The sequence below is a fragment of the Globicephala melas genome, chromosome 3 (assembly GCF_963455315.2).
Source record: "Globicephala melas chromosome 3, mGloMel1.2, whole genome shotgun sequence".
Lineage (NCBI taxonomy): Eukaryota > Metazoa > Chordata > Mammalia > Artiodactyla > Delphinidae > Globicephala > Globicephala melas.
In genome coordinates this window covers 153,367,233-153,393,251 of record NC_083316.1, presented here as the reverse complement: position 1 = coordinate 153,393,251, position 26,019 = coordinate 153,367,233, and the positions used below count along the sequence as shown (strand labels likewise).

At 48.1% G+C, this 26,019-nt stretch overlaps 1 protein-coding gene across 2 annotated transcripts in view; it reads right to left on the bottom strand.

Moving 5' to 3' along the window:
- GFPT2 (glutamine-fructose-6-phosphate transaminase 2) overlaps window positions 1-18,089 on the bottom strand; it is a 45,518-nt gene extending 27,429 nt beyond the window's left edge. Inside the window, exons 1-4 of one of the 2 annotated variants that reach the window (XM_030844745.2) lie at window positions 17,953-18,089; window positions 2,558-2,665; window positions 1,582-1,680; window positions 957-1,082 (exon numbers count right to left, since the gene is read on the bottom strand). In XM_030844745.2, the coding sequence (XP_030700605.1) occupies window positions 957-1,082; window positions 1,582-1,680; window positions 2,558-2,665; window positions 17,953-17,959 (340 nt within the window). In that variant the 5' untranslated portion in view covers window positions 17,960-18,089. Of the gene's footprint in view, window positions 1-956; window positions 1,083-1,581; window positions 1,681-2,557; window positions 2,666-17,952 lie in introns of those variants that run through there. The other variant, XM_070045286.1, reaches the window with a different exon arrangement.
- Window positions 18,090-26,019: the final 7,930 nt, after the last annotated feature.

Below are 26,019 nucleotides of genomic sequence, written 5' to 3'. Positions count from 1 at the left end.
CCAAGTGTTTAGCTAATAGTAAATACCCTACAGCTACTCTTACTCTAATATGAGGCTTGGCAAGAACCTGCATTATGCCACATTCTGGAGTCGGCTTGGGGTGGAGGATCCCAGCTGACTCCAGAAATCACTCTCTCCACCGGACACCCTCTCGCATCATGCCCAGGTGTGGGTCATGGGTGCTTCTGACCTGACCAGGCCCAACCCAGAGTGGAGACCCACTAGAAGGCCCAGTCTCCATCTCATATGCCCATGTGTCCTACTGCCAGAGGCCTGACACCCCTGGGTGCTGACCACAGAGTCCCTGAGAGCTACCAGTGGGAGCTCCAGACCTACCAGTCCTTCCCCCATGAGAGGAGACTGGGACATCATGTAAGAGAACCACCACATAAAGAATTGTCCTGGGGGCTCAGGCAAGTGATGTGGACCCATGAGCTGGGGCTGACATGGTGAGGGGGGAATTGGGAGAACTGGGTGGCCCTCGTTACAGGGACCAGGATTGGAGCAGGCACCTCAGATGTTAAACAAGATCGGCACTGCCACCTGCCCTGGCTCAGGACCACTCTCTTCAGGGGCAGGGATGGGTATAGCTGGACGAGGAAGGAACCCCAATCTTTCCTCAAGTGCCCAGCCCTCTGGAACACTCTGGTCCCTAACTGAGGAGCAGTGCCCAGGCCTTCAACCCTTTACACCACCAAGTCCCACTCAGGCTGGGTCCCCAGAGCCAAAGGCATTCATGGGAAGTGCCACTGTTTTCCTGTGGATGCCTGCAGGGTCAGCACTACCAGGGTCCAGGTTGAATTTGCCTCCTTTCTAGGGCCCAGTGCCAACAGTTTGGATACTCGGGGAAGACAGGGATGCTGAGAAGCCAGTTGGTGGTGGGTGTGGATCAACCCTGGCACAGGTCAGGGCCAGGCACAACCACTAGGACAGGGGAGCAAGGCTATACTACATACCGTTGCCTTTGTCTGAGCGCTGTGGGTGGCTGTTGACAGCATTGGGAACCCCGTGGGTGGCCCAGCGTGTGTGGGCAATGCCAAAGTGGGTCTCAAACTCCACTTTTAAGTCCATGCTGTCCTGTTCTAGATGAAGGAAAAATAAGTTTGCCGAACTTTAAGCATTGACATGGTACTGTTACATGAGGTGACTTCATTACATGAAGACACATCAGCTACACCAAAAGTACATCCCACCATCAACCACAAAGGCCCCATTCTGGAGAATTCTGCCAGACCCTTGCTTTAGTTAGTACTTATCAGTAATCTAACTCACTTAACTGAAATAAACTTACTTTAAAAAGAAAATTACAGGTCCCTACCATAAATGGAAAAGCAGTATCATTTGCCAGAAACATTAAAATACGTAAGTACTAAATATTGAAAAAAAAAATTCTCAGCGCACCATCACCTGAAATAAACCATCCCACATTCTGGGAAACAGTTTTGCAACATGAACTTAACCCTCCTATTTTTCCATGCTTGGGTAGGTTAATATTTTTAGTCTCCAATGCTGTTGGAATTAAAGATTTTAAAGTGATCCAGGCTGCGATTATTACTCTGACTTGGAATGTCTTTCACATACTGTAAAGTTCTTCATCAAGAGCCTTGACATTTCCTCTTTTCTTGACTAGCTGGATATGTCTTTCTTTGACTTCGTTATTATTTCCATCGATTGCCACACCTGTAACATAAACATGATTTTTTGTACTGGAATTTAAGTTTTGTCTCCCATGCTTCATTACAGGGAATGACCCTGGGTGAGGGCTATACAGAACTGTGGATTTATTAGTTCTTATTCCCCAGGCTTGCTACCCAGAAGAGAACTAGACAGTGTTAGGATATTGACTTGGAAAGAGGAGGCTGTGACTGTGACAGTGCTAACCAGCAATCAGGGAAGATGTGCCTAGAACCCAGGCTGTGGCTGCCTCACCCCGGCTTCTAACCAGGGTAATTCTCAGAGTTTGCCTGCAGGAGAGGTGCCACCACGTCTGCCACCAAAGGCAGTGGGCTCATTTAAGGACATTTGTGCACTTTGCATTCTGCTACTTTAGCTGGTGTTTCCATTGCACTAGTGTTCCTGCAATCTTTCATCTGACTTGCTTTCTATTAAGAATTTATAGGAATATATAATTATCTGGCTCTCCTTTTTCTCCTAAGGCTGCTTAATTAAAAATGGGAAACAGACTAAATATCCACCTGTTATGTGGATGAAGGAGTAAACTCTGAGATAGGCATCCAGTGGAGGACTGTGCAGCCACTTAGAAAGATTATGTTAGGAAGTGTTTAGGATAATGGAAAAAAACAATGTAAGTGCAAGAAGAAGAACACAAAATTACAGAATTGCATAATTATAATTAGATAAAACAATAAATATCTGCATGACACCTCTACCATCCCCAGACCCCAGACAACCACAGGAGGGACACAGATATTGATGGGGGTGCTTGTGATGGATATTTTTTTACCTTTGTTTTTTCTTTCTACTTTTCTATAGAAATTTTCAAATTTGTTTAATGAACAAGTATTATGTTTATATGGCAGCAGCCTGCAAAGCCTACCTGCTGAGTCATAGCCTCTATACTCAAGCCGCTGCAGTCCCTTGATGAGGGTTTCAAAAATCTCCTTCCTTGTCCGGGGGACTCTGTAGTTCATGTAGGCGAAGATTCCTGTTAAAAGAGGGAAAACCATATGTTTATAAAACAATTGGTTCGTGTTTAGAAGAAAACACTTCTGGGGAAACAGATACCAGTGGAGGCGCATCGCTGAAGGGCTTCCAGGCTGCCTGCAGAGGAAGGTGTGGCCTTCCCCAGACATAATGGAAGAGCAGAACTCCCTTCCTGCTTCTAGAAGGACATTGTATGCAGCCCTCCTGCAGTGACAAAAGGACTCACAAAGCATGTGAAGAACACACTCACACACCATGGCCTTGCCATTCCACTGTGGAGAATTTCTCCTATGGACATACTCGAAGAAGACGCCTTTCATTGTGGCAACATTTATAACAGAAAAGATCAGCAAAACAAAGCAACCACCTAGGGCCATCTGGAAGTCCCCACTATGTGTACTCCTTGGTTTGCACAGAACACACCTGAGAAGAGTCAAAAGGAGGTCACCCCAGCCTCCTATGACAGGTAGGAACAGGGGCTGGGGCCTTTGCTCCACTTTCCACTTGGCCCTACTGCTTGGAGTATTACCATCAATAAGCACTACCTTTACGACAGCAAGCATAAAATCATCTCTTGGCCTCATAGAGAATCCTTATCTTCAAGGGAGGCCCACCAGCCTAGAAGATTTTGTTTGGCTTTATTTTCTGCATTCATATATTAAAATAATATTTTCCCAAATAGGAAGAAACAGTCATCATGTTGGTTCTTTCCAAACTCCTCCACTTCCCTGCTTGAGACTACAGACCCTTGGTCTGTCTCTATCCTGCTCTGTGAGTGTCCCATCCCATTACCCCTCTGTCCTTTTGCCCTACACAGGAAAACCTCCCTTCTCAAAGTTCAGCTCCAACCCCACCTCCCAGGGCAGGCTTGTCCAGGCCCTGGCCAGAAGTGTTCACCTGCTCTTACATCCTGAGACATCTACATCCCCTGACAAGGTCACAGGCGTCTTGGCACATGGTCCTTGTTCAATAAATGTATGTGGATAGAATGACCATGAATCTGTATTAAGCAGGGAAGCAACAATATGGATCGTGAAAAGGAACTCATCTTATTGAGAACTCACTATATGCCAGGCACTGGGCTAAGCACTGCTACACAGGTATCAATCAAAGCTTGAAGCAGTCTTAGAGGTTGGACCTGCCATTACCCTCCCCTTACCTTCTGGAACTGGGCCAGAGTCAGGAGTGGAACCAAAGAGACCTGATTTTAGGACTTAAATGATACTAACCTCTGGGCAGCACTGCCTTGGGGATGAATAGGGTTAAAAGAAGGTTTATTTTCTCAATTTTAATTTTTAAATTTTATTATTTTTAAATTTTCTCAACATTTTTCTGGTATGACAGAAAGGTCAGCAAAATTTTAAAATTTCCAGATACCTGTACCTGCACTCCCATGTTCATTGCAGCATTATTTACAATAGCCAAGACATGGAAACAACTTAAGTGTCCACTGATGGATGAATGGATAAAGTAGCCATGGAATATATATGTAGTATTATTTTTATTAATTAATTAATTTTATTTATTTATTTTTGGCTGCGTTGGGTCTTTGTTGATGTGTGTGGGCTTTCTCTAGTTGTAGCGAGTGCGGGCTACTCTTGGTTGCGGGCTTCTCATTGCAGTGGCTTCTCTTGTTGTGGAGCACAGGCTCTAGGCGCACGGGCTTCAGTAGTTGTAGCACGTGGGCTCTGGAGCGCAGGCTCAGTAGTTGTGGCACATGGGCTTAGTTGCTCCACGGCATGTGGGATCTTCCTGGACCAGGGCTCAAACCCATGTGCCCTGCATTGGCAGGCAGATTCTTAACCACTGAGCCACCAGGGAAGCCCTATATATGTAATATTAATGGAATATCATCCAGCCATAAAAAAGGAGGAAATCCTGATGTTTGTGACAACATGGACGAATCTTGAGGGCAATACGCTAAGTGAAATAAGTCAGACAGAGAAAGACAAATACTGTATGATCTCACTTTTATATAGAATCTAACCAAAAAACTAACTCATAGATAAAGAAATCAGATTGGTGGTTGCCAGAGATGGGGGATGAGAGGTGAGCGAATTAGGTGAAGGTGGTCAAAAGGTACAAACTTCCAGTTATAAGATAAATTCTGGTGATGTAATGTACAGCATGGTGGCTATAGTTAATATTCTATTGTATATTTGAAAGTTGCTAAGAGAGTAGATCTTAAAAGTTCTCATCACAGTGAAAAACTTTTAACTACGTGAGGTGATGAATGTTAACTAATCTTATTGGGGTAATCATTTTGCAATATGTATATACATATACACATACATATGTAACATATACCAATACATATATACATATACAAATCATTATGTTGTATATCTTAAATTTATACAATGTTATACATCAATTATATCTCAATAAAACTGGGAAAAATATTTGCCAGATATAAACCTTGGAGAGGGCAACCTGCCTGCAGATAACTAAGGGATGATCATGATTATACAGCAAACCACATGTCATATCTCTGTAATATCTGTAATGACTCTAGGTTATATTCAAGTCAATATAGTATTTTTGAATGAATGATTAATCTAAATGATTTAAATTAAATGATTAAAGCAAATATTATACTCCTAAGCAGTAAGTAGGGTCACATCATAGAAATTTAACTTGCTAAAATTAATCTAGACACAGTCAAAAAATAGGCGATGAGATTATACAGTGCTAAAAATTATATTTTGCATTCTTAGGTACTGTATGCTACTGTACACAGGATATATTTGCACACAAGTATTAAGGGGCAGGGTTTATATTTAAAAACACGCACACTGTGGTTTCTGAGCAGTTACAGATGTTTTCTTTTAAAAATGGCCAAGGATAATTTTGGCAGTCAGCTATTTTTGTCTTCTAGGTCAGGTGAGAAGCGCTTCCCCAGCTTAGCATCTGTGCTTCAAGAGCTCACAATTTACCCTACGCTTCAAACCTAAACACTTCTGGTCAGAGGATGTATTTTTGTCACCTTACATATATATAAAAAAAAAGACAGCTACTTTTTAATGTAAATTTTTTAACAGCTTCATTGGGATACAAGTCACATACCATAATATTATCCCATTTAAAGTGTACAATGCAATGGTTTTTGAGTATATTCACAGAGTTGTGTAGCCATCACCATAATCTATGCTTAGGTAAAACTTTCTATAACATTAATTTTTCTGCAAAAAAATCAGGAAGTTCCCTGGAGGGATATGGTCAAATTCCAGTCAATGTAAAGAGCACATAGCTACGGGAGGTGGCTATATGAAGGATGGAGCAACTCACAAACCATTTTTGTAGTCTTTTAAACTGCAAAACTCTCCTGGCACCTTGGGAATTATTCTAGAATTATACCTGCACCCTCACAAAGGGGAGCTAACAGGCATTGCAGATGACACAAAGGCCCATACACCAACTCTTGTTTTGCTTTTGGTGGGGGGGGCTGGGTGGAGACAATGTATATTTCCAAAAGTCAAATTATTGTCTATTTTTCTCCCATAAGCATGGAATAAAAGATATATATTTTTTTATTCTATTTTGTTCAGTGGCCTTGTCTTCTTTGTTGGCTTTATGCCTTAAAAAAATAATACACAGTTTTATATACAATCTACTGTGTTCTTCAACTTCTTTTTATTTGTTTGGCAAGAATTCATCCTCTTATTCATTCTTTTGAAAATATCTAGAGCCTTTTTCCTACATGGCATTCACTCTGTTAGGTCTTACAAATATCAAGGAAAATAAAACATACATGATCCTTATAGTCAGAATGAGAGGTGGTCATCAAACAAATATATGCATAAATTATTTTAAATGTTTTGAAAGGAAAAACACCAACTCTTTCAAATCCGAAATTCTTTTACAAGAGCGCTGTATGTTTGCCGATTCTCCCCTGCAATTCCCCGTTCTCTGGGCCAAACTTCACTTCTATGTTTATTTTTTTATTTTTTATTTATTTATTTTTTACATCTTTATTGGAGTATAATTGCTTTACAATGGTGTGTTAGTTTCTGCTTTATAACAAAGTGAATCAGTTATACATATACATATGTTCCCATATCTCTTGCGTCTCCCTCCTTCCCACCCTCCCTATCCTACCCCTCCAGGCGGTCACAAAGCACCGAGCTGATCTCCCTGTGCTATGCAGCTGCTTCCCACTAGCTATCTACATTACGTTTGGTAGGGTATATATGTCCATGCCACTCTCTCGCTTTGTCACAGCTTACCCTTCCCGCTCCCCATATCCTCAAGTCCATTCTCTAGTAGGTCTGTGTCTTTATTCCTGTCTTACCCCTAGGTTCTTCATGACACTTTTTTTTTCTTAAATTCCATATATATGTGTTAGCATACGGTATTTGTCTTTCTCCTTCTGACTTACTTCACTCTGTATGACAGACTCTAGGTCGACCCACCTCATTACAAATAGCTCAATTTCGTTTGTTTTTATGGCTGAGTAATATTCCATTGTATATATGTGCCACATCTTTTTTATCCATTCATCCGATGATGGGCACTTAGGTTGTTTCCATCTCCAGGCTATTGTAAATAGAGCTACAATGAACATTTTGGTACATGACTCTTTTTGAATTATGGTTTTCTCAGGGTATATGCCCAGTAGTGGGATTGCTGGGTCATATGGTAGTTCTATTTGTAGTTCTTTAAGGAACCTCCATACTGTTCTCCATAGTGGCTGTACCTATTCACATTCCCACCAGCAGTGCAAGAGTGTTCCCTTTTCTCCACACCCTCTCCAGCATTTATTGTTTGTAGATTTTTTGATGATGGCCATTCTGACTGGTGTGAGATGATATCTCATTGTAGTTTTGATTTGCATTTCTCTGATGATTAATGATGTTGAGCATTCTTTCATGTGTTTGTTGGCAGTCTGTATATCTTCTTTGGAGAAATGTCTATTTAGGTCTTCTGCCCATTTTTGGATTGGGTTGTTTGTTTTTTTGTTATTGAGCTGCATGAGCTGCTTATAAATTTTGGCGATTAATCCTTTGTCAGTTGCTTCATTTGCAAATATTTTCTCCCATTCTGAGGGTTGTCTTTTGGTCTTGTTTATGGTTTTCTTTGCTGTGCAAAAGCTTTGAAGTTTCATTAGGTACCATTTGTTTATTTTTGTTTTATTTCCATTTCTCTAGGAAGTGGGTCAAAAAGGATCTTGCTGTGATTTATGTCATAGAGTGTTCTGCCTATGTTCTCCTCTAAGAGTTTGATAGTTGGAAACACAAAAGACCCTGAATAGCCAAAGCAACCTTGAGAACGAAAAATGGAGCTGGAGGAATCAGGCTCCCTGACTTCAGACTATACTACAAAGCTACAGTAATCAAGATAGTATGGTACTGGCACAAAAACAGAAATATAGATCAATGGAACAGGATAGAAAGCCCAGAGATAAACCCACGCACATATGGTCACCTTATCTTTGATAAAGGAGGCAGGAATGTACAGTGGAGAAAGGACAGCCTCTTCAATAAGTGGTGCTGGGAAAACTGGACTGGTACATGTAAAAGTATGAGATTAGAACACTCCCTAACACCATACACAAACTTCACTTCTGAACTCACGTCAGGCACTTATGCATCTCTGGCTCTGAGACCCAGAACAGCCCCCTTGGTGGGAGGTGCTGCTGCCAGAGCCCCTGGTGGGCTGGAACTGGCTGGAACGGCTAAAGGGTCCTTGCCATCAGGACCACCAGCTGTGTCCACACCCAGCTGGGAGGCTTGGCAGCCACTCAAGCACCGTTTGGTTGATTACTGTGGTGAGAGGGGCTGCCAAGAAGTGGTTTTCAAGGTCTTTGTGCAAGAAGGCATAAATCTAATTTTTAACATGAAATCTCTTGCATACCAACCTCTTTTCAGTAAATTCTTTTAAGCACTGTCTCTCTCCTCTCTCTTGGCTGGATTCTCCCTGCACACCACCACATGAAAGTGAATAAAGCAGCACCTATACTGTGCTCTTATTATTTAAAAAAATAATGGAATAGAATAAAGCTGCTTTCCCAGGAATTTTGTTTGCTATTCATATCAGAATTCCCTTCTGGAATCCCATTCATCTGCAATAAAAGCTGCAGTGAGAATCCATTTTTTACCTATGAAATCAGTAAAGATCCACCAGTTTGACAACAAGTGAGAGTTTAAATTTGTACACTCTCTTTGGAAGGCAATTTGGCAATCTCTCAAATTAAAATGTACACATCTGTTGCACAAAGCTTCTGCACTTCTAGGAATGTCTCCAACAGATATCTGTGCAGAGATTCAACTGTGCATGCATTAGGATAGTTGCTCAGCGCTGTCTGTGATAGCTGAAGACTGGGGACAGCCTGATGCCTGGCAGGGCCCAGGTAAGTGGTGGCACGGCCACACGTGGCCACTGTAGGGCCACATGCAGGCAGCCCTATACAGAGAACAAGGTGAAGCTGTGTGTTCTCTTGGAAAACAGGCTACATCTCCAAGATGTGTCAAGGGAAAAAAGTGGCCTGCAGAACATCTGTAAATTACCCAAGGTGGGGCAGGGAGACACATAGCGTGTTCCTGGAAGACCCAAGGAGCAGTGGTTGCCACTGACGAGCGTGCTGGACAGAAGGCAGAAACTCCTCTCCCACTGCATGTGTCCCTTTTGTACAGTCAGGATATTTTGCCATGTGCCTGTATGTAGTATGTTACCATGTACCGCTCTATGAATTAGAGAGTGGTGGGTACAGGATTGTCAGCTAGCCCAGTCAACTTCACCGTGGCTCCCCAGCTCTGCTCACCTGGAGGGACAACAGCCATGAGAAGGCAGAAAGCAGTCTGAGCACACGGTCCAGTGCGTAAAAAGACAGGGTCAGGGTCACCCCGCCTGGGTTCCTCCTCCCTCGCCTGCTTACTAGTCTGTAACAGCAAGAAGCACAGAGGGTGGCAGCTATGGCCTACCACCTTCGCCAAATATCCATTTCAAATCCCAGCCCACTCCTTTCTTCTGCGTGGCCTGGAGCAAGTCACTGAACTCCCAGTGGAGCGTGGTGATGGCAGCACTACTTCCTAGGGTTGTTGTGAGAATTCATGGGAGTCTTTGTAAAGCAAGAGGAACAGTGCCTGCTGCATAGTAAGTGTCTGTATCTGTGAAAATGGAGCAGGCAAAGAGCTTCCTCCTCCTGGGGAGCATGCAGCACAAATGCAGGTATGTATACAGCACAGAGGAAGCCCTTGAGAAATTATCATTAAATAAAACCACAAGGAAAACAGTACCAGTTTACTGGTATTTATTTTTGGCTTTCTACTTGGGGAAATGATGATTAAAGCAAATGTGTGATCTGGTTACAGATTGATTAAGATGTAAATCATCCCATAAACATTTCTCTGGCCCACAGGGGCTTCATCACTGTGCTGCGTGCTGTGAAGTGCCAAGATAGACCAGTCAGGGGGCCTTGCAAGGCAAGTCATGAGAGGACATGATGCACAGGGACCACCCGACCCCTCAGGAGACTTGCAGGCAGAGAGGCTGAGAGCTGAGAGGTGGGAAAGGGGCAGAAGGCTCCTGGACCGGCTCTCTGCAAAGGTGGCCGACAGCTCACCCACAGGCCTTCTCCTATCCCGATTTTTAAAAAGTTACATGGCCCTGTTTATTTCCTATATAGCACTTCCCTTCTTGTCTGTTGTCTGACTCCCCACTGGATTGTAACCTTCATGAGGATGGAGACCACACGTGTCTTGTTTATCTGTCTTATTCCTTGCTATATTCCCAGAACCCAGCACAGAGCGTGGTACATTTTAGGTGCTCAGTAACTACTTTTTGAATGAATGAATACATGAATAAATGAATGGATTTGGTGGGGGGCGTTGATCAGAGAAGGTGACCTTTGAGCTGGGCTGGAGACAGCCACCCTCAACCACGGACAAGCAGAGAGAACCCCCAAGTGTAAGCACGAGGGACAGAAAGGCAAGAGAGGTGGGTAGTGCTGAGTCTGGTGTCCCTGAGTGTTAGCTCCTTTCACCAGGGCAGTGAGGCACTGCTCTAAAGGTAACCCTAAGACACTCAAGCACAAAGGCATATATGCCCCAGCATTACCCACCCCCAACCATCATGCACTGTGAGGACCCTAGGAATAGAGTGGAGAGCCTTCTAGATAAATGAACCAGGTCCTGGGGAAGGATCCCGGAACTCCACTGGGTGGGATTGCAAAGTAAATCACAACCACCACTATCACCACTCATGAAGTCTTTCCATGTGCCAATACTTTCATAACTTCATCTTGTCTAATCCTCACAATGCCTATATCCAGGCTGTGGTTCCCATGGACAGACAGGGCATCTCTGGCTCCAGGTCCAAAGAGTTGAGTAAATCACAACCAGGTCCACCTGATTGCAGGGGGCTCATCACTGCTGCCCCCCAAATTAGCATAAGACCTGTCTTAGAATCCTACTCCAAGGGATGAGAAATAGCTTGCAGAGGGGGCCTGGCCCGTGGGGAGATGCCCATCTGGCCTCTGATGGACACACTCAGAGCTCCCCTGGTGAGGTCCAGGCCATGTTGATACACCCTTCCCTGACCCCTGGGAGGTCACTCCTTCCCCGGGACATTCCTGCTTCTAACTCCACCTTTCTCTTCCCATCTAGGCCCCTCCTCACAGGGCAGAGGCAACCACAGCAAGGCTGGCTCCCACTACACACTTCCCTTGACCAAGAGGGATGGCGAAATACCTCCAAGCTGGTTGGAGAGATGCCCAGCCCTAGGGCAGAGGCTGCCTTGGCCCAACCACTGCAGCTCAGTGTATACCCCTTGCCTACACTGCCATCCTAGCATCCAGAGCTTCGAAACAGCTTTTCAGGGTCCCACTCTTAAAACTGATGGGAAAAGTGAGTGAGAAAAGGTTCCAAAGGTAGAAAAATCCAGATAAATTCAGAGGGACTCCAGAAGAGACTGTAGATGTGATGCAGGATGGACACGAGCCCTTTAAGAAGGGACTGTGGCTCCTTAACCCAGCCCACCTTGGGGGGGTCTGGGAATTCTAATGTTCCCTCCAAATATGGCTTGAGAGATCATGTAGGAACTCAGGACCAAATGCACCACAGAGGTCCATCCATGCAGGTAGGGGAGCTTCGACCTTCAAGTGACAGATAATGACAATGACAAGATGGAGGGGCAATGTTTCTGGATTCCCAGCCAGAACTAGGATCACTGAACTCCTGGAACCTTCTCTACAACCCCTGGGGTGCTCGGGGTATTGGATGGGGGGAGGGATTGTTTGGGGCCTAGAGGATGAGGGAAGAAGGTCTAAGTTTACAGTGGGTGGGCTAGGGTCCACATTATGATTCTGTGGCTATCGTTTTGGAAAACTTCTCCATCTTTCCAAGAATCAGCTTCCCAATGAAAGACATTGCCCTCACTGTGACTGAGGGTGAACAGTCCCAGGCAGAGATACCACCTGTACCTCATACAGAGTAAGGCTCACTCCACTGGAGCTATGTCACCACCCAGCCAGGATGGGACCCTCTCCAGACCAAGGTCACTCTTTCCACCACCATCCAATGCTTCTCAGAATTGAAGAGGTTGACCTCCTTAGTCCGTGAGTCTACTAGAGATTAGGTAATATTCTAAGTCCCAAATTGGAAGACATGGCCAGTTGGATTTATGCCTCATAAAATTCCTGAGTGTGTGTGTGGTATGCCAGGGGAGGCGGGCAGTATACCCTTCCAGGTGAGGCCCCGAGGAAAGGGAGGCCACTGGGCCAGGAGCAAGGGCTGCAAAAGGAGGCTGTGGCCTCTCTGGATGTCCAGGCCTCCCTTGTGCAGACTGGGGAAGGCCACTTTATTCATGAAGTGGGAAGGACAATTTCTGCTGCTTCCTCACAGAAGTAAGAGTAAAGGTGGAGATCGCTCAGCTGGGTCCTCTCACAAAGGCAGAGGAGTCCCCAGGCCTGGCTCAGGGTCAGGAGGGGGTTGGCTCTTCTGGGGACAGCCTTACCCTGTTTCAGGCCTCCTTGGGACTCCAAAGGTTCAAGTTACCACAACACTCTAATCCCTGAGATAACAGGGGACTCTGCTTCCTGCAGTAAATGTGGGCAAGGCATTTTTCTTTTTAATAGAAAATTCCTGGTGTCCCTGTCCCGTTAGGGCTTCACCAAAACAAAGGGGAAGCAACATACAAATACTCTTAATTGTACTTAAAAAAAACTTTCAAGAAAAAAAAAAGAAGTTCAAACTGCCAAATTCAGCTATGAAAAAGCCAGACTTTTTTTTCCAGTGAAATATTTCCTTTGAAAATTAAAAAGAGGCAGATGACTAGATTAAATTACTTGGCTTTGCACCTAATGAATCTTCAGAACGTTCTCCCAAGAGTGTTTGTAACCTCAAGTTACTACTCCTTTATAAGCAAATTTTGCTAAATATAAAAATAACTCCTCAATTTAAAAGCACTATTTACTAATCTTATATCACAAAGTGTCCAGAAGGTTTCTCAGAACTCGGGAAACCCCTGATGAATAAGACTGATGGGGAAATGGCATGATGATGCGGCGGGGGGAGAAGGAGGATGTGGAGGAGGGTGGAGGCCATGCTGAGCCCCTGCCTGGCTGGCCGCCCAGCTGGCCTCTCTGCAGCCCTCCAGAGAGTGCCATAAAAGTCCCATAAGTAGGGGCAGGGGTGTTAAAGAGCTGCTAAGACTGGCTCCGAAGAGCCAACTGTGTGCATCTCTTCCCAACTCCATGCTCAAGGACCTCATGCTGGTGACCTGAAATTAGCCACGGTGAGAGTATTCACACCATAGAAACTGGCAAACCAAAGAGCCGGTTGTTAAACATTTATCTGCACACTACTGTGTAGGGGGCTCTGTTTCTCAAGGCTCCTATGGCTTGGAGAGGCAACAAGCTAGGCGTCCTGACCCCAGAGTCTGTGCCCCATCAACTCCAGTCCAGTCTCTTCTGAGGCATCCATCCATGAACTGAACTGTTATAAGGAGGAAGGGAGTGTCAAATATGACAGGGTTCTGAGAGCCAAAAGAAGTTTGGGACAAAAGGATGAGCTTTCCCGAGCCAAGTAATCTCCCTGGATTGCTGTTTCCTCACCTAAGACGAGAGGCAAGCGAGTCCCCGTAAGCATTTGACAAGTTCTCCTGAAAGACTGCTGTGCAGTAAACACACTGTGTGTGGGTGCGGGTGTGTGTCCTGGCCCCTCTTGATTCTGGGGAATAAAACCATGCCTGTTTCTTGCAGAGAAGAGATGAGTGGGAAGGGTATCACGTACACACATGGAAAGCAAGATGCAAGATATTTATATGACATGGGAACTGACTTTTAGAGAAAGTATGAACACTATTTGGTCCATCTGGGTGTGTGGCATGATGCCAGTGAAGGAAGGGGTATTTAACTGATGCCTACATTCACCTTCTGACTGGGACCAGAGGAGTTGGGTGTGTGTGGTGCAGATGCTGGTAGCCCTCTGGTCAACATTCTTGTACCCATCTGGGATTGGCAACACTGGACTATTCTTGCAGAAGGCATCTGAAAGCAAGAACCCAACTGTAGCAGGATGAATAATCGTCCTCAAAAATATTAGGTCTTAACTCCTAGAATCTATCTGTAAATGGAAAAGCGTCTTTATAGATGTGATTAAGTTAAGGATCTTGATATGGGAGATTATTCTAAATTATACAGATGGGCCCTAAATGAAATCACAAGTGTCCTTATAAAAGGGAAGCAGAAGGAGATTTAATATGGAAGAGGAGAAAGTGATGTTACCATGGAAGAGGAGACTGGAATGAGTAGCCACAAGCCAAAGAATGCCAGCAACCACCAGAAGCTGGAAGAGTCAAGGAACAGATTCTCCCCTAGAGCTTCTGGAGGAAGTGGGGCCCTGTTGGCACCTCCATTTTGGCCCAGTAAAACTGATTGTTGGACAACTAGTCTTCAGAACTGTGAGAAAATAGATTTATGTTGTTTTAAATCAGCAAGTTCGTGGCAATTTGTTACAGCAGTCAGAGGAGCTAATACAAAAGATGATGAATTCAAGGCAAGGGCTTTACCTTCTAGCAAAAACTAAGAATTTTTTCTTCTTCAAGTCTTTTTTTCCCGCCTCATAGATGACTAAGTGTAGTAATGAAGGACAGGGAAGATTTAAGAATTCATAGACGGGACATGCAATCCTTTTTGTCACATCCCCAAGCACACATGCCGCCATGCCCTTCCATATGCTGTGCCCTCAGCCTGGCACACCTATCACCCTCTTCTCTCTGTAGAGCTCATACTTGAAATCAGGCCTGTGACACTGTCCCAGGTCCCTCTCTCTCTTCTGGGGAAAGTCAGTGTCTCTGCTTCCACTGTGCTGGGGTCCCAACCGCAGACTGCATGGGGGCCATCAGGTACCATCAGTGAGTGGGGCAGCTGGGTCAGGGTGGGAGAAATGGGGAGCTTGCACCTGTCATCCCAGGGATCACTGTAAACTATTCAGAAACATGGACTCAGAGTTGCTCATCTTCGATTTTTTCAAGAGAAGTCAAAATCCTACCTATTTAATGTGAAATCTCCCAATTGTGTTATTTGGTAACTACAATAATTTTAAAAAAAAAAAGTTTAAATTCTGTGCACCAAACAGAAAGGTGTCTGGCTGCCGGTTTGATATGGGGCTGCCAGGCTGCAGCTCGTGCCCTAGGTCTTCCCTCTATGGCAACATTTACCTCATGAGTTACTCTATCCCTGGTCAGCCTCTGGACTGCCCCTCCAACTACCTGCCCCTTCTCTGAGGGGAGGACCATGCCCACAGAGCCCCAGGGCCTGGAAAACAGGGCCTCTCCAGGAGCAGTTATTCTCTAGAGTGGGGAAAGTAGGGAGGGAGAGGGAATATAGTAACATTTTCATCAGCAGAAAGTCAGCAAAATGCCAGCAATTCCCAGATGTCAACAAAACCACCCATGAGTACCTATGTGTTGCTTCAGATAAACTCTCAGTTCATTAAAACTTTGAGGGTGATCTGCTTAGTGTGTGGAGGATCAACTAGAACTGGGTCCAGCTTCCTGTGGGAGAAGCAGCAAAGACAAGGGAGAGCAGGAGGCACTGTGAGCCCGGTCATCAGGAACTGATAAGGAAAGGCCTTTAGCTCAACCCCTGCTGACCACTGCGGAACCAGCCCCAGAGATCTGAGCTCTGAGGTGGCTTCAAGCCCAGCAGGGCTACAGCCAGTCCAGAGAAAAGACCTAAAAGAACTGCTCAGACAAAGGTATGCACAGACCTCTCTGGGCCTCAATTTCCCCAAATGTAAAGTGAAGAGGTAAGTGGTTTATTCCAGGAGCACCTTCACAATTTTTGTACTATCCTTGTACCAAAAGCACAATCATTTCTTTAATATTTTTCTATAAAACTGACCAAAGTTTTTAAAACTTAAATAAATTCATTGCAAAAGAAAACAAACATAAAGGAAAACTAGTATCACTTGCCATATATACACAGATCATAATCCAAAAAAAAAAAAAAAACCCACAAACAAACTACACCAATGGGTTCAATTTTAGCCATCTGCTGCTCTGAGCTCTGAGCCCAGGACAGCTTCCTCCGTGCAAGGGGTGCTCCAGCAAGTGTCAGAAAGATGTTAAAGGCACATTAGCACCCAGCTGAGACTTTCTCTTGGCTACTTGAAAAGGAAATAACTTTCCCATGCAGGAATTCCACAAGACTCCCAGACTTCACTGAGGACTGGAGGGTGGGGTGTGCCAGCAGGGAGCCCTGTTGGGAGGACACAGGTAGTTACAAACCAAAGCTCATCCTTTCCCTAGGGGCCAAAAACACAGCAGCCCTTTAAGAAAGCGGAACAAACTCAGAATTGAGAGTCTGAGCGCCCCCAGGCTCAGAAGGACAACAGAGAAAGGTGGGTATACATAGGAAGCAGGATGGCTAGGGTGGTGGTAGGGGCGGAGGGCATCTGAGAGGAGGAAGGAGGGAAGCTGCTCATGCTGGAGGGGCAGACCCAGTGGGAGAGTCTTGGTGCACCAGTCTGGCTCTAAGACCACCAGGTGGCCAAGGGCCTTGAATGCCACACTAAGGAGTTTGGAACCCAAAGCTTCTTGGCAAAATTGCCACCTTTGCCTTATCTCTCTCCCCAGGAATGCCTACCGGCAGCCCTATATGTACATTACCAATGACACTCAGGAGTACTGACATTTTTGCTGAGGGTTCAGGAATTTAAATTGATGTCTGCTTGGCCTGGGGAAGGCTGCACCCCAAAAGTCAGCTGCCTGCTCCTTGGTCAGTCTGTCCTTTTTCACTTTTTCAGGAGCGCCTGGCCTCAGAAACAAGGCCTGTACAGACCTTGGCCCACGGCTCACTGCTGGCACACCCGACCCCAGCAGCCCTGAGCACGGTCAGACAGAGGCCTTTCATGGCTTCAAAAGTTCCACCAGGTCCTCCAGCCACAGGAGGCTGTAATGGGAAACTGAATCCCACTCAAGGAAAAAAAAAAAAAAAATGCACAGTGACCTTTTGTCCCAGCAGAAGTTCTCGGCCCTCTCCCCAAGCCAGCGGAGGCGGTCCAGCAAGGAGAGTAAGGAATTGCAGATGTGCGCGCAAGGCCGGGCCGCCCTCCCCACCGTCCCGCAGCCTTGAGGGACCGCGCCCAGTCACCGCGGTATTCGAGACGCCGGGGCCCGACCCCGCTCCCAGTCCAGGGCTCCCTCTCCCAGATTCCGCCCGAAGCTCGGCGGTAGGTGCTGCTTCTTCCCCGCGCCTCGCCGAGAGCTCTTTCCAGCGAAGAGGCGGCAATCCGGAATCAACCCTTCTAGGGACAAGAAGTTCATTTTGGGACGCGAAGAGGACGCACAGGCCCTTCCCGAGCGCACGAGGGGCTGCTCTCGACACCACGGGGACGGTGCAGGTGTGGTCGCCTCTCATCGGTGTTCACGATGGGCTAAGAGCCGCGTTGGGCACCCCGCGCCCGGGATGCGCGCTAGCTTGCGCCTGGCCGCCTTGTGGGCGACTTGGGGGCGCTTTCCTCACTGGACATGGGGTGCGGACACACCTCTGTGTTTCGAGGGTCCAGGCCTAGGACAGGACCAACTCCCTCCCCTCTGTGGGTTCGAGAACGGGGTTGAGCACCCTCCCCTTCACCCCTCCTTGGGACACCCACTCGGCGGCCGGGGCAAGGGGAAGCAGGCCCAGCCCGTGAAAGTCCCTCTGTCGGGGACCAGGGCAAATCGACGCCCCCATCTCGCGCCGTCTCCAGTCCCCAGGGCCCGGCTCTTGGGCCCAGGCTCTGAGAGGCCGGGGCGCCGGAACCCGCGGCCGCCACGGAGGGGGCCGCAGGTGGGCGCTGCACTCACCACACATCTTGGCCGCTCCTCACACCCTTCCCAGCTCTGGGCCTCTACTCTCAGCTGACACTGCACAGCCCCGTGCGCACCTCGCGCTCCTGGACTCTAGCTCCCGCCGCTCGGCCTCTGGCCCTTATAGCTCATAGCCCTCCTCCAGGGGCGGGGTCGAGGCGTGGCCTCCTCCCGCCTGCCCGCTTCCCATTGGCCCCCGGTTGTCGTGACAACGGCGGGCACTTGGCCCCCAGGAGTCTGGGCAGCGGGCTAGGGGCGGCTCCCAGGCGCAAGTCCCGGCTGTAGCACGTGGGCGTCCGGCGTTAGATTCTGGAAACGGGCCGGTGGGGGCAGCACGCTTCCTGAGTTCAGACCCAGACTCAACCAGTGAGTAGACGTGGGACCTTGGGCAGGGGACTGAATCGCTCTGCGCTTCAGCCTTCCTGTCTGTAGAATAGGGATAACAATGGAACCTACCTCCCGGGTCGTAATGTTGTTTAAGGCAGTCTGTGTAAGTCACAGAGTACAATGTCGGGCATAATAACACGTGTTCCGGGTGTGCACCCCTCTGTGTGCCAGACTCCTCTCAGGGCACCAGAGACGCAGCACAAGGTAGGCCCAGAGATGGAAAGGGACTTTGCCAAAATTGGGCAGCCGAGGCGGTGTCAGAACTCGAACCTGGGATTTATTGCAGAGCCGGAAGTCGGAGGCCGGGATTCCCCAAGTTTTGAGCAAAGCTGGGGGAACCCAGGAAGCCGCCTCCTCCCAGAGGGGCGCTGGTTGACTTCTCCGCGCAGCTGGCCTGCGCTCCGCCGGCCTAATCTCAGGAGCCCTAATCTGGCCCCGCCGTGAGTCACAGAGGCCTGCGTTCCCCCGCCTGGATACCGGCTGCCCCCTCCCCTTCCCCCTGTACTTTGGGCTGGGTCTCACGAGGAAGGTCACGAGAACTGGCCCAACATTTGCGTACTTCGAAGCCATCTGGTGTTTTTTATTTTACTTAAAAAAAAAAAAGTCCTGAAATTCTAAACAGATACTCTTCAGTTGTGTTAGAGAAAAAACGAAGCTTTTTACGTCTTCTCTAGAGCATTTTTCCTAATGTAATCCGTCTCTAGCTTCACAAGGCTCTGCAGGCCCTGGCAGGAGTAGGCATTTATTGCACACATTGGACCTTTGAGGAAACTGAGGCTCAGCGACAGTAAGGAGCGGGTTGGTTGAGTAATCCTGCTAGGAAACAGCAGAGCTGGTTCAGGAGCTGCCGCATTTGCTTCTCAACCTCCACAGTGCACTGTCAACTTTCACTCACTCGTTCCCTCTTTCCTAAGCAGCCGGCTTCATGCCTGTCCTGGTACTAGGGACCTAATGGTGAGTGAAAATAGATCCAGCTTGGGCCCTCGTGGCACTTAAAAAGTGGTGGGCAGCAGACACTTAGTCTAGTGTCACAGAGAGCCGGATGGTTCCAAGTGGGATATAGGGAGGAGGGACAGACCTGGCTGATGGGGAGGGTTCCAGGCTGCCTGGAACTTGGCTGGGCCTGAGGGTGGGGCTGGTGCAGGTCAGTATAGAGTTAGGGCAGTTGCCAGAGGAAGTTAACAGACTTGAAAACGGAGGTACTGGTATGTGCAAAGGTCCCATGGCTGAGGGCTAGAGCTTGAGTTGGGAGATCAGGCTGTTCTGCCCCAGGGCCTCTACCCTCTGTAACTGCGGTGGGGATAGGATGATATTCTTAGGCCCTCTTCTAGCACCAAGACAGCAGGAACCCTGAGGTCCTAGCAGGGTCCACATCTGCCCCCTATCCTCCTCGGGGATTCACAGCTCTCTGGTGCAGAGGAGCATGAATGCTAGGACCCCTGTGGAGGTATCTGCAACTGCTGCCCTGCCTTGGGGACCAGCCCCTGAGAGACCTTTGGGAGGACAGTGGCCTGGGCCTGGCTACATAACCACTAGATACCCCTGGCCCTGGCATTGGTTCAGGGATTAGTGTGTGGCCCATGCTGGGCCCTTGTCAATCTGCTTATGGACATGGGAAAATCAGCAGAAAAGATGAGCTTGTCCCTTGCCCAGTGGCACAGCTGGCTAGAGGGTAGAGTGGTGATGCCGGGGACCTTCTTGTCACCTTTGGGGTTGGGTGGGGAGAGGCTGTCTGAGAGTGAAGAACCCAGAGCAAAGCAAATGCCTAAAATGGAGAAAGATAAACATTTTTGGAGCCCTGGGTTCACCCGGGCCTGAAGCCAGGATCTATCGCTAGGCTTCTCAGTATCAGAGCTCAGTAAATTACCATCTTCACTTGAGGCACTCTGAAGTGACTTCTATCATTTGCAACCAAGTAGAGTCCTGATTCCTTCAACCTGTCGGAACTGGGATCTGAGGCCCAGGGGAGCAATTAGGCAGCTGGTGGCCCCAGCCCATAAGGTCTTGCTGGCTGGAGCCCCTTCCTGCTCTCGCCTTGTGTCTGGGACCTGTCTGGTTGCAGCCCAGGAGTCCCCTGAGGTTTGATGAAATTAAGCAATCTGATCAAAGTCACAAAGCCAGGAAGTGGGGGGCTGGTCTGGATCTGGAGACCAAGGCTTGGTCCCTCTCAGAGGAGGGAGGATGTGGGACCATGCATAGACACCTTCCCCAGCCTGGCCCCATACCTGTGCTTCCAGAAGGGTGAGCCTGAGGAGCTGGAGCCAGAAGCCCACAGGGCGTGGTGGAGCAGGGCTCTGAGCTTACTCCCAGTGGGTGCTAGGTGTCTAGTGCCCAGACTGATCACCCTGGCTAGCTCTGACCCCACTTGTTAGGAGTGACCTTGACCCCTCTGGCCAGCAGGGTGGGACCTCACACTGGGATTGCAAACTGCAGCCACAGACATGGCTTCTTCACCTGCACATTTTTTCCAACCTCAAGCCAACTTTTATAGTCAGAAGATTTGCTCATTGATCTAGTTTCTCCCAAACAACCCAAAGATCTGCTCTCCTGCACCCCATACACAGTACAGCTGAGTCCCATGGCTGTTCTGGAAGACAAAGAAGGTGCCTGCTATCTCCTGAAGGCTGATATAAGCCCTGTTCAGCTGTTTTCCCTTTGACATTTCTGCTGGGGCATAGGGAGTGTTACAGGGTCGTGGTATGGTGAAGGCCACTCTCTAACTCCTGCAGGAGTTCTGGCTGGGCTGTTACTAGCTCCCAAGGACTCCCATCAGGGGCCTTGCCCCCCGTTTCCAACTGCCCCAGCTGGGCTGTGGCCACTGGGCAACCTGCGATGATGACCTGTTCTTCCTTATCTCTTTGTACCCCTCTGGGAGCAGAAATGCCAGGCAGACCTCGATATTGACTCCTTTTGTCCAGAGACCCAGCCCTGCCCAGAGCTGTGGAATACAGTGCTTCCCAAGCCTCGGGAGGGTCCAGGGAGCTGGGGATGCAGGGTACTGGTGCTTGCATCTGGGAGCCCTGTATTGGATCACTGCATCTGGGGGCAGGCACAAGATTCTAAGGGCACCTTGAATGGTCCCCACAGCAGATGAGGTTCAGGGAGCCTGGGCCAGACCTTAGATGTCATACCTAGATGGAGTACCCTGACTCAGGACAGCTGGGCCTCGGCTCAGACTTGAGATGGGGAGAACAAGGAGCAGCAAAGCATGAGACCAGACCTGGTTGTGGGGCAGGAAGCCACCCTCCAGCCCTCCACCCCCTCCCTCCTGGGAGCTGGGGTAGGTGGATGGGGGATGAGTGGGGTACAAAAAGCCCATGGCTAGGGAGAGTCTGAGAGACTGGCCAAGGGCCAGGGTTCAAGGACAGCCAAAAATGGTGAGCTGGGTGGGAAAGTGAGGCAGAAATCCTTCCACAGAGGGAGGGCCTGGGGGAGGAAGGCCTCAAGCTTGGCTAGGGCATGGGAAAGAGGGAGGGTTGTGCAGCTCAAGTTTTGGCTGCCAGATGGTTCCACTCCACCCCCACCTCACCCCAGGTCTGAGGCAAGAGAAGACCACCCTTTCAGCACAGGCTGGGGCTGCACAGAGGTGACCTTCCTGAGGAGTTCCTTGGAGAACTTTTTTCACCTTCTCTCTCCTGCAGGTACTGAGGAGGAGGTCTGCCACAAGGCTGAACTTGTGTATTCTTTTATAATTGTAAGTTAATTTCTTAAAAAATAGGGCTAATTATAAATCTTTATAACTTCATTCTTTGGAAGAAATACATATCCATTTTAGGAAATACAGAATAAAAAAATTTTTAAGGGTTGATCACTGTCAACGTTTTATGCCACCTCCCCCTGCCCCCACTACAAACGCTCTTTTTTTTTTGCATATATAGTCATTATTTAAACAACAACATGGCCCTATGTTGGGAAAACTAGTAAAGTAGTCTTGTTCAGGCTTCAGAGGCAGAAGTAGGCCTCTGACCAACCTGTGACCCTGCCTGGACTGCGTGCCTGCTCACACACAATTGTTATAAACAAGTCAAGCAGCACTTACGATAAGAAAGGGAGTGGGTCTTAGAACTTCTTGAGCCCTGGGGACCTGGCCAGTCCCCCCAGGTCTAGAAAATCTTGTGACTCACACGTTGAAACCAACAGCATTGTTATGATTGAATCAAAGCTGCGTTTTTGCGCGCAAACTGATGGTAACAGTTTGCGACCTGGGATTATAAACGGAAGTCCCGAGAACTGCAATTTGAAGTCTCACCTGTGGGGTGGACGCACCGCCCAGGATCCCTCCCAGTTGGGACTCCAGATTGCTGTTACGCGGGACTTCCCAGCTGCTGTTTGAATCTGGATGTAGGTGTCAGCCCAATCTGGTGATTTATACTCTGTTATGTCTCTCATACGTTTTCCCCTTCTAATGACTGTATATTGAAGTTATATAAATTAATAATCTTCTATTAAAAAATTAATTAAATCTGTTCAGTTGTGTGAAACGAGTGGTTATTTTGCCAGCAGATCCAACAAACATTGAAACCAAAGCGGGCTTTTGGCAAAACACCTTACTGCAAAAATTGTTTCATAGCTGATGCTTGAATTCTGATTAGAAAGAATTTCAGATTGTCCTGTGAAGACTGGATTTGACCAGGGATGCCAGCCTTGTACCCGATGTACCTCTGGTGCCATTGCACCCAGAGAAAGCTGGGTCTCTGCTCTGCTTGGCCAGGAGAGGGTGTGGGTCTGTGCGGGATGAGCAAAAATCTGAGGTTGCATCAAGCATTGGCTGTGGGATGGCAGTGAGGGGTGAGCAGCAGGTCCACCCCACAGAGTGCAGGCCTTGGAGGCTCTCTGGCCAAGACACAGGAGCTGGTGATGGTAACGCCTGCATGGCACTACCAGAGCTCAACCCACGCCAAGCAGTATATTATTTCAGGCAAGCATCTCAGAGACAAAAAGGCACCAGATTCACTCTTCATCCCTCCCCCTGCTCTGTGCCCTGGGAAGCTGGCCTTCATCTGGGGTCCCAAGCCCTCTGACTTCTGGTTGGCTCTAGCCAGGGGGAGAAACTGAGCAGGAGGCCTGGGGTGGGGGGTACGGTCAGGATAGCCATCCTCTCCCCAAGGCCTCAGGTTCTGTCTGGTGGCCTCTCCCATAGCTGCCCTCTCTGGCTCCTGACAGAGTGGTTATGCTTGGGCTGAGTACCCCCTGAAGCTGACCCAGCCCTACTGGTCTCCTTAACCCTGCACATTCCCTTCAGGAAATGCTCTGAATCCCTCTGTCCAAGGGCACAACCCAGGGTGACCTGGGCTGTTTGAGTTTGCCTGGGACTGTTGTGGTTTTAGCACTGACGTTGCCACGTTCTGGGAACCCCTCAATTCTGGGTAAACTGTGACAGTTGGTCACTCTAGCTGCCACCGATCCCTGCAGAGACTCTGATATGCATTCTTGTCTCCTTGCTTTCCCCTCTACTAAACCGAGATTAAAACGGGCCCAGGCTGTGCCCTGGATTTCCAGTTTCTTGTGACCAATTAGAAGAGCTGGCCATCCGGGCCCCACGCTGAGGATCAGTTGCCCATCACTGAGTGTGGCAGTGTCCTGAGAAGAGGTTGACCCCCACATTCTCCCTGTCTCTCCTCCTAGGCTGGTGCTGCCTGTCCTACCTGCCTGGGTTTCCTGCCTGGCCCCAAAGGCAGGCGGGCCAGATACTCCTTCACACTGCTGATATTCTACAGCTTCCCAGGTGGGGGTGGGGGAGTGAAGAAGGGGGCTCTCCAAGGGTTAGTGTCCCTCCAAGTCGTTCAGTCTAGCAGCGGCATTTGGCTGTGATTCTTAGAGCCCCGAGAAAGGACGGAAGGTGGAGGTGCGGGGTCCAGGACTTCCCAGGTGCGGGGTCCAGGACTCTCCATGGAAAGTTTCATTGATGGTTTCCCTCTCCATCAGTGGAGAGGGGGTGCTTCTGGGTGGGCCACCCTGCAGGGCGATGGAGGGCATCCTACATAAGGGTCAGTCCAATCCCACCAGGCAGGGGACCGGACCCCAGGGCATTACTGGAGCTACTCCTGACCCATGTGTGTCCTCATTTACATGTTTGTTGAGGCAGTGGGATGTGAGACCTTCCCAGACCCTGCTGGCGCAGGAAGGAGGCTTCAGGGAGGGACTGTCTGGGTGTTCACTAGGTAGGCAGACAAAGGTGCCTTCTGGAGTAACCGATGGGCAGAGGAGACATCTGGGCCTGTTTCCCTCCCCTTTGGGGACAACACCCTGGATTCCTCTGTGGAATTACCCCTTCTCTACTCTCAGCCTTTTGGATCACAAGGGCTGGCTTGCTGCCTGGCTCCCGGGGTGAGCACATGACCCAGGTCTGGATAATGAGGACACCATATTCTGAACACAGGGGTGGGTCTGGGCTGGACAAGGGGCCTAAATCAGGTCTATGAGAACCAGTGAGTGTCATACTGGCGGAGTTTTGCTGGACCCATCAGAAAAGAGGGACTTTGTTTCCGGTGAATTTACTAAGGTATTAGAATGTAAGGCTGGAATGTCATTTGTAACCAGATTGACCCCGGTGGGGAAAATCCAGGATTGGAAATAAAATAGAGGAAAATAGATCTGTGCACGTGGACCCAGTTCTGCCTGAAGTTGTGCATGCCTGGACTTCTTAGGCACGTTGTCCTTGCTTGGGTAGGGGTCCTGCCTTAGCTGGTGAGGTTGACCCTTGCCCACAAGGACTACTGCCCTGTGTGCCCTCTCCTTGGCCCCTGCTTGGAGGGTTCCAGGCAGCCTGCTCATTCACTGAATAGGCATTCACTACCTTCCCGTGCAGTACACTGTGGGGGCAGGTCCTTCTGTCCTCCAAGTACTGATCTTTGTGAAATGCACTGAGGGTTCTCACAGGATGCAGGTAGCACCACCACCTATTTATATAACCTGTGAGCCAACTGTTACCGAAACTTCGACTTTCTGTGCGATATGGGGAGCTGGGGGTCTAACACCTTACGGTGCTCCAGGAAACCAGCTGCCAGAGAATGCAGGAGCCCTGGCTGGGTGTCTGTTCTCCACCTTTGCATTAGTGAAGTGGCTCTGTTGCTAGGGGCAGAGATTTACTCTATGCAGTCTGAGCTGACACAAAGAAAGAACTTGATGCCTCTACTGGTGAAAACACCTCCTTCAGAGACAAGACAAACGGGACAATAAAGCAGGGCTCCCCATTTTGCTGGCATGACAATGTCTTACATATGTTCTGAAATAACCCATCTCAAAAAATGCTCTTCCTTTTCCTGCAAATGGAAACCAGATTGTGCAGTTTTTAACTTCCTTTCCTTAACAATACTATATTTAGAAAATCTTTTTGATCTTAGCAGATATGAACACATATTATACACATATTTTCATTATGAAAAATTTCAAAAATAGTCTAATGAATCCCCAAGTACTTATCACTCAGAGTCAAGAATTACCAACATGTAGCTGACCTTGTCTCACCTATCCCTTCAGCTTTTGTTCTGCTGGAACAAGTACTGATATGATTTGATTTGTTTATAATTCGTTATGTGTATTTACAAATAAAAACTCTATGACTTCAGTTCCATTATTACACCAAGCAAAATTAACAGCAATACCTTAATATTATCAGATACTTACTTATTTTCAACATTGATGTTTGTTGGAATGCAGTCAATATTCCTTGATTGT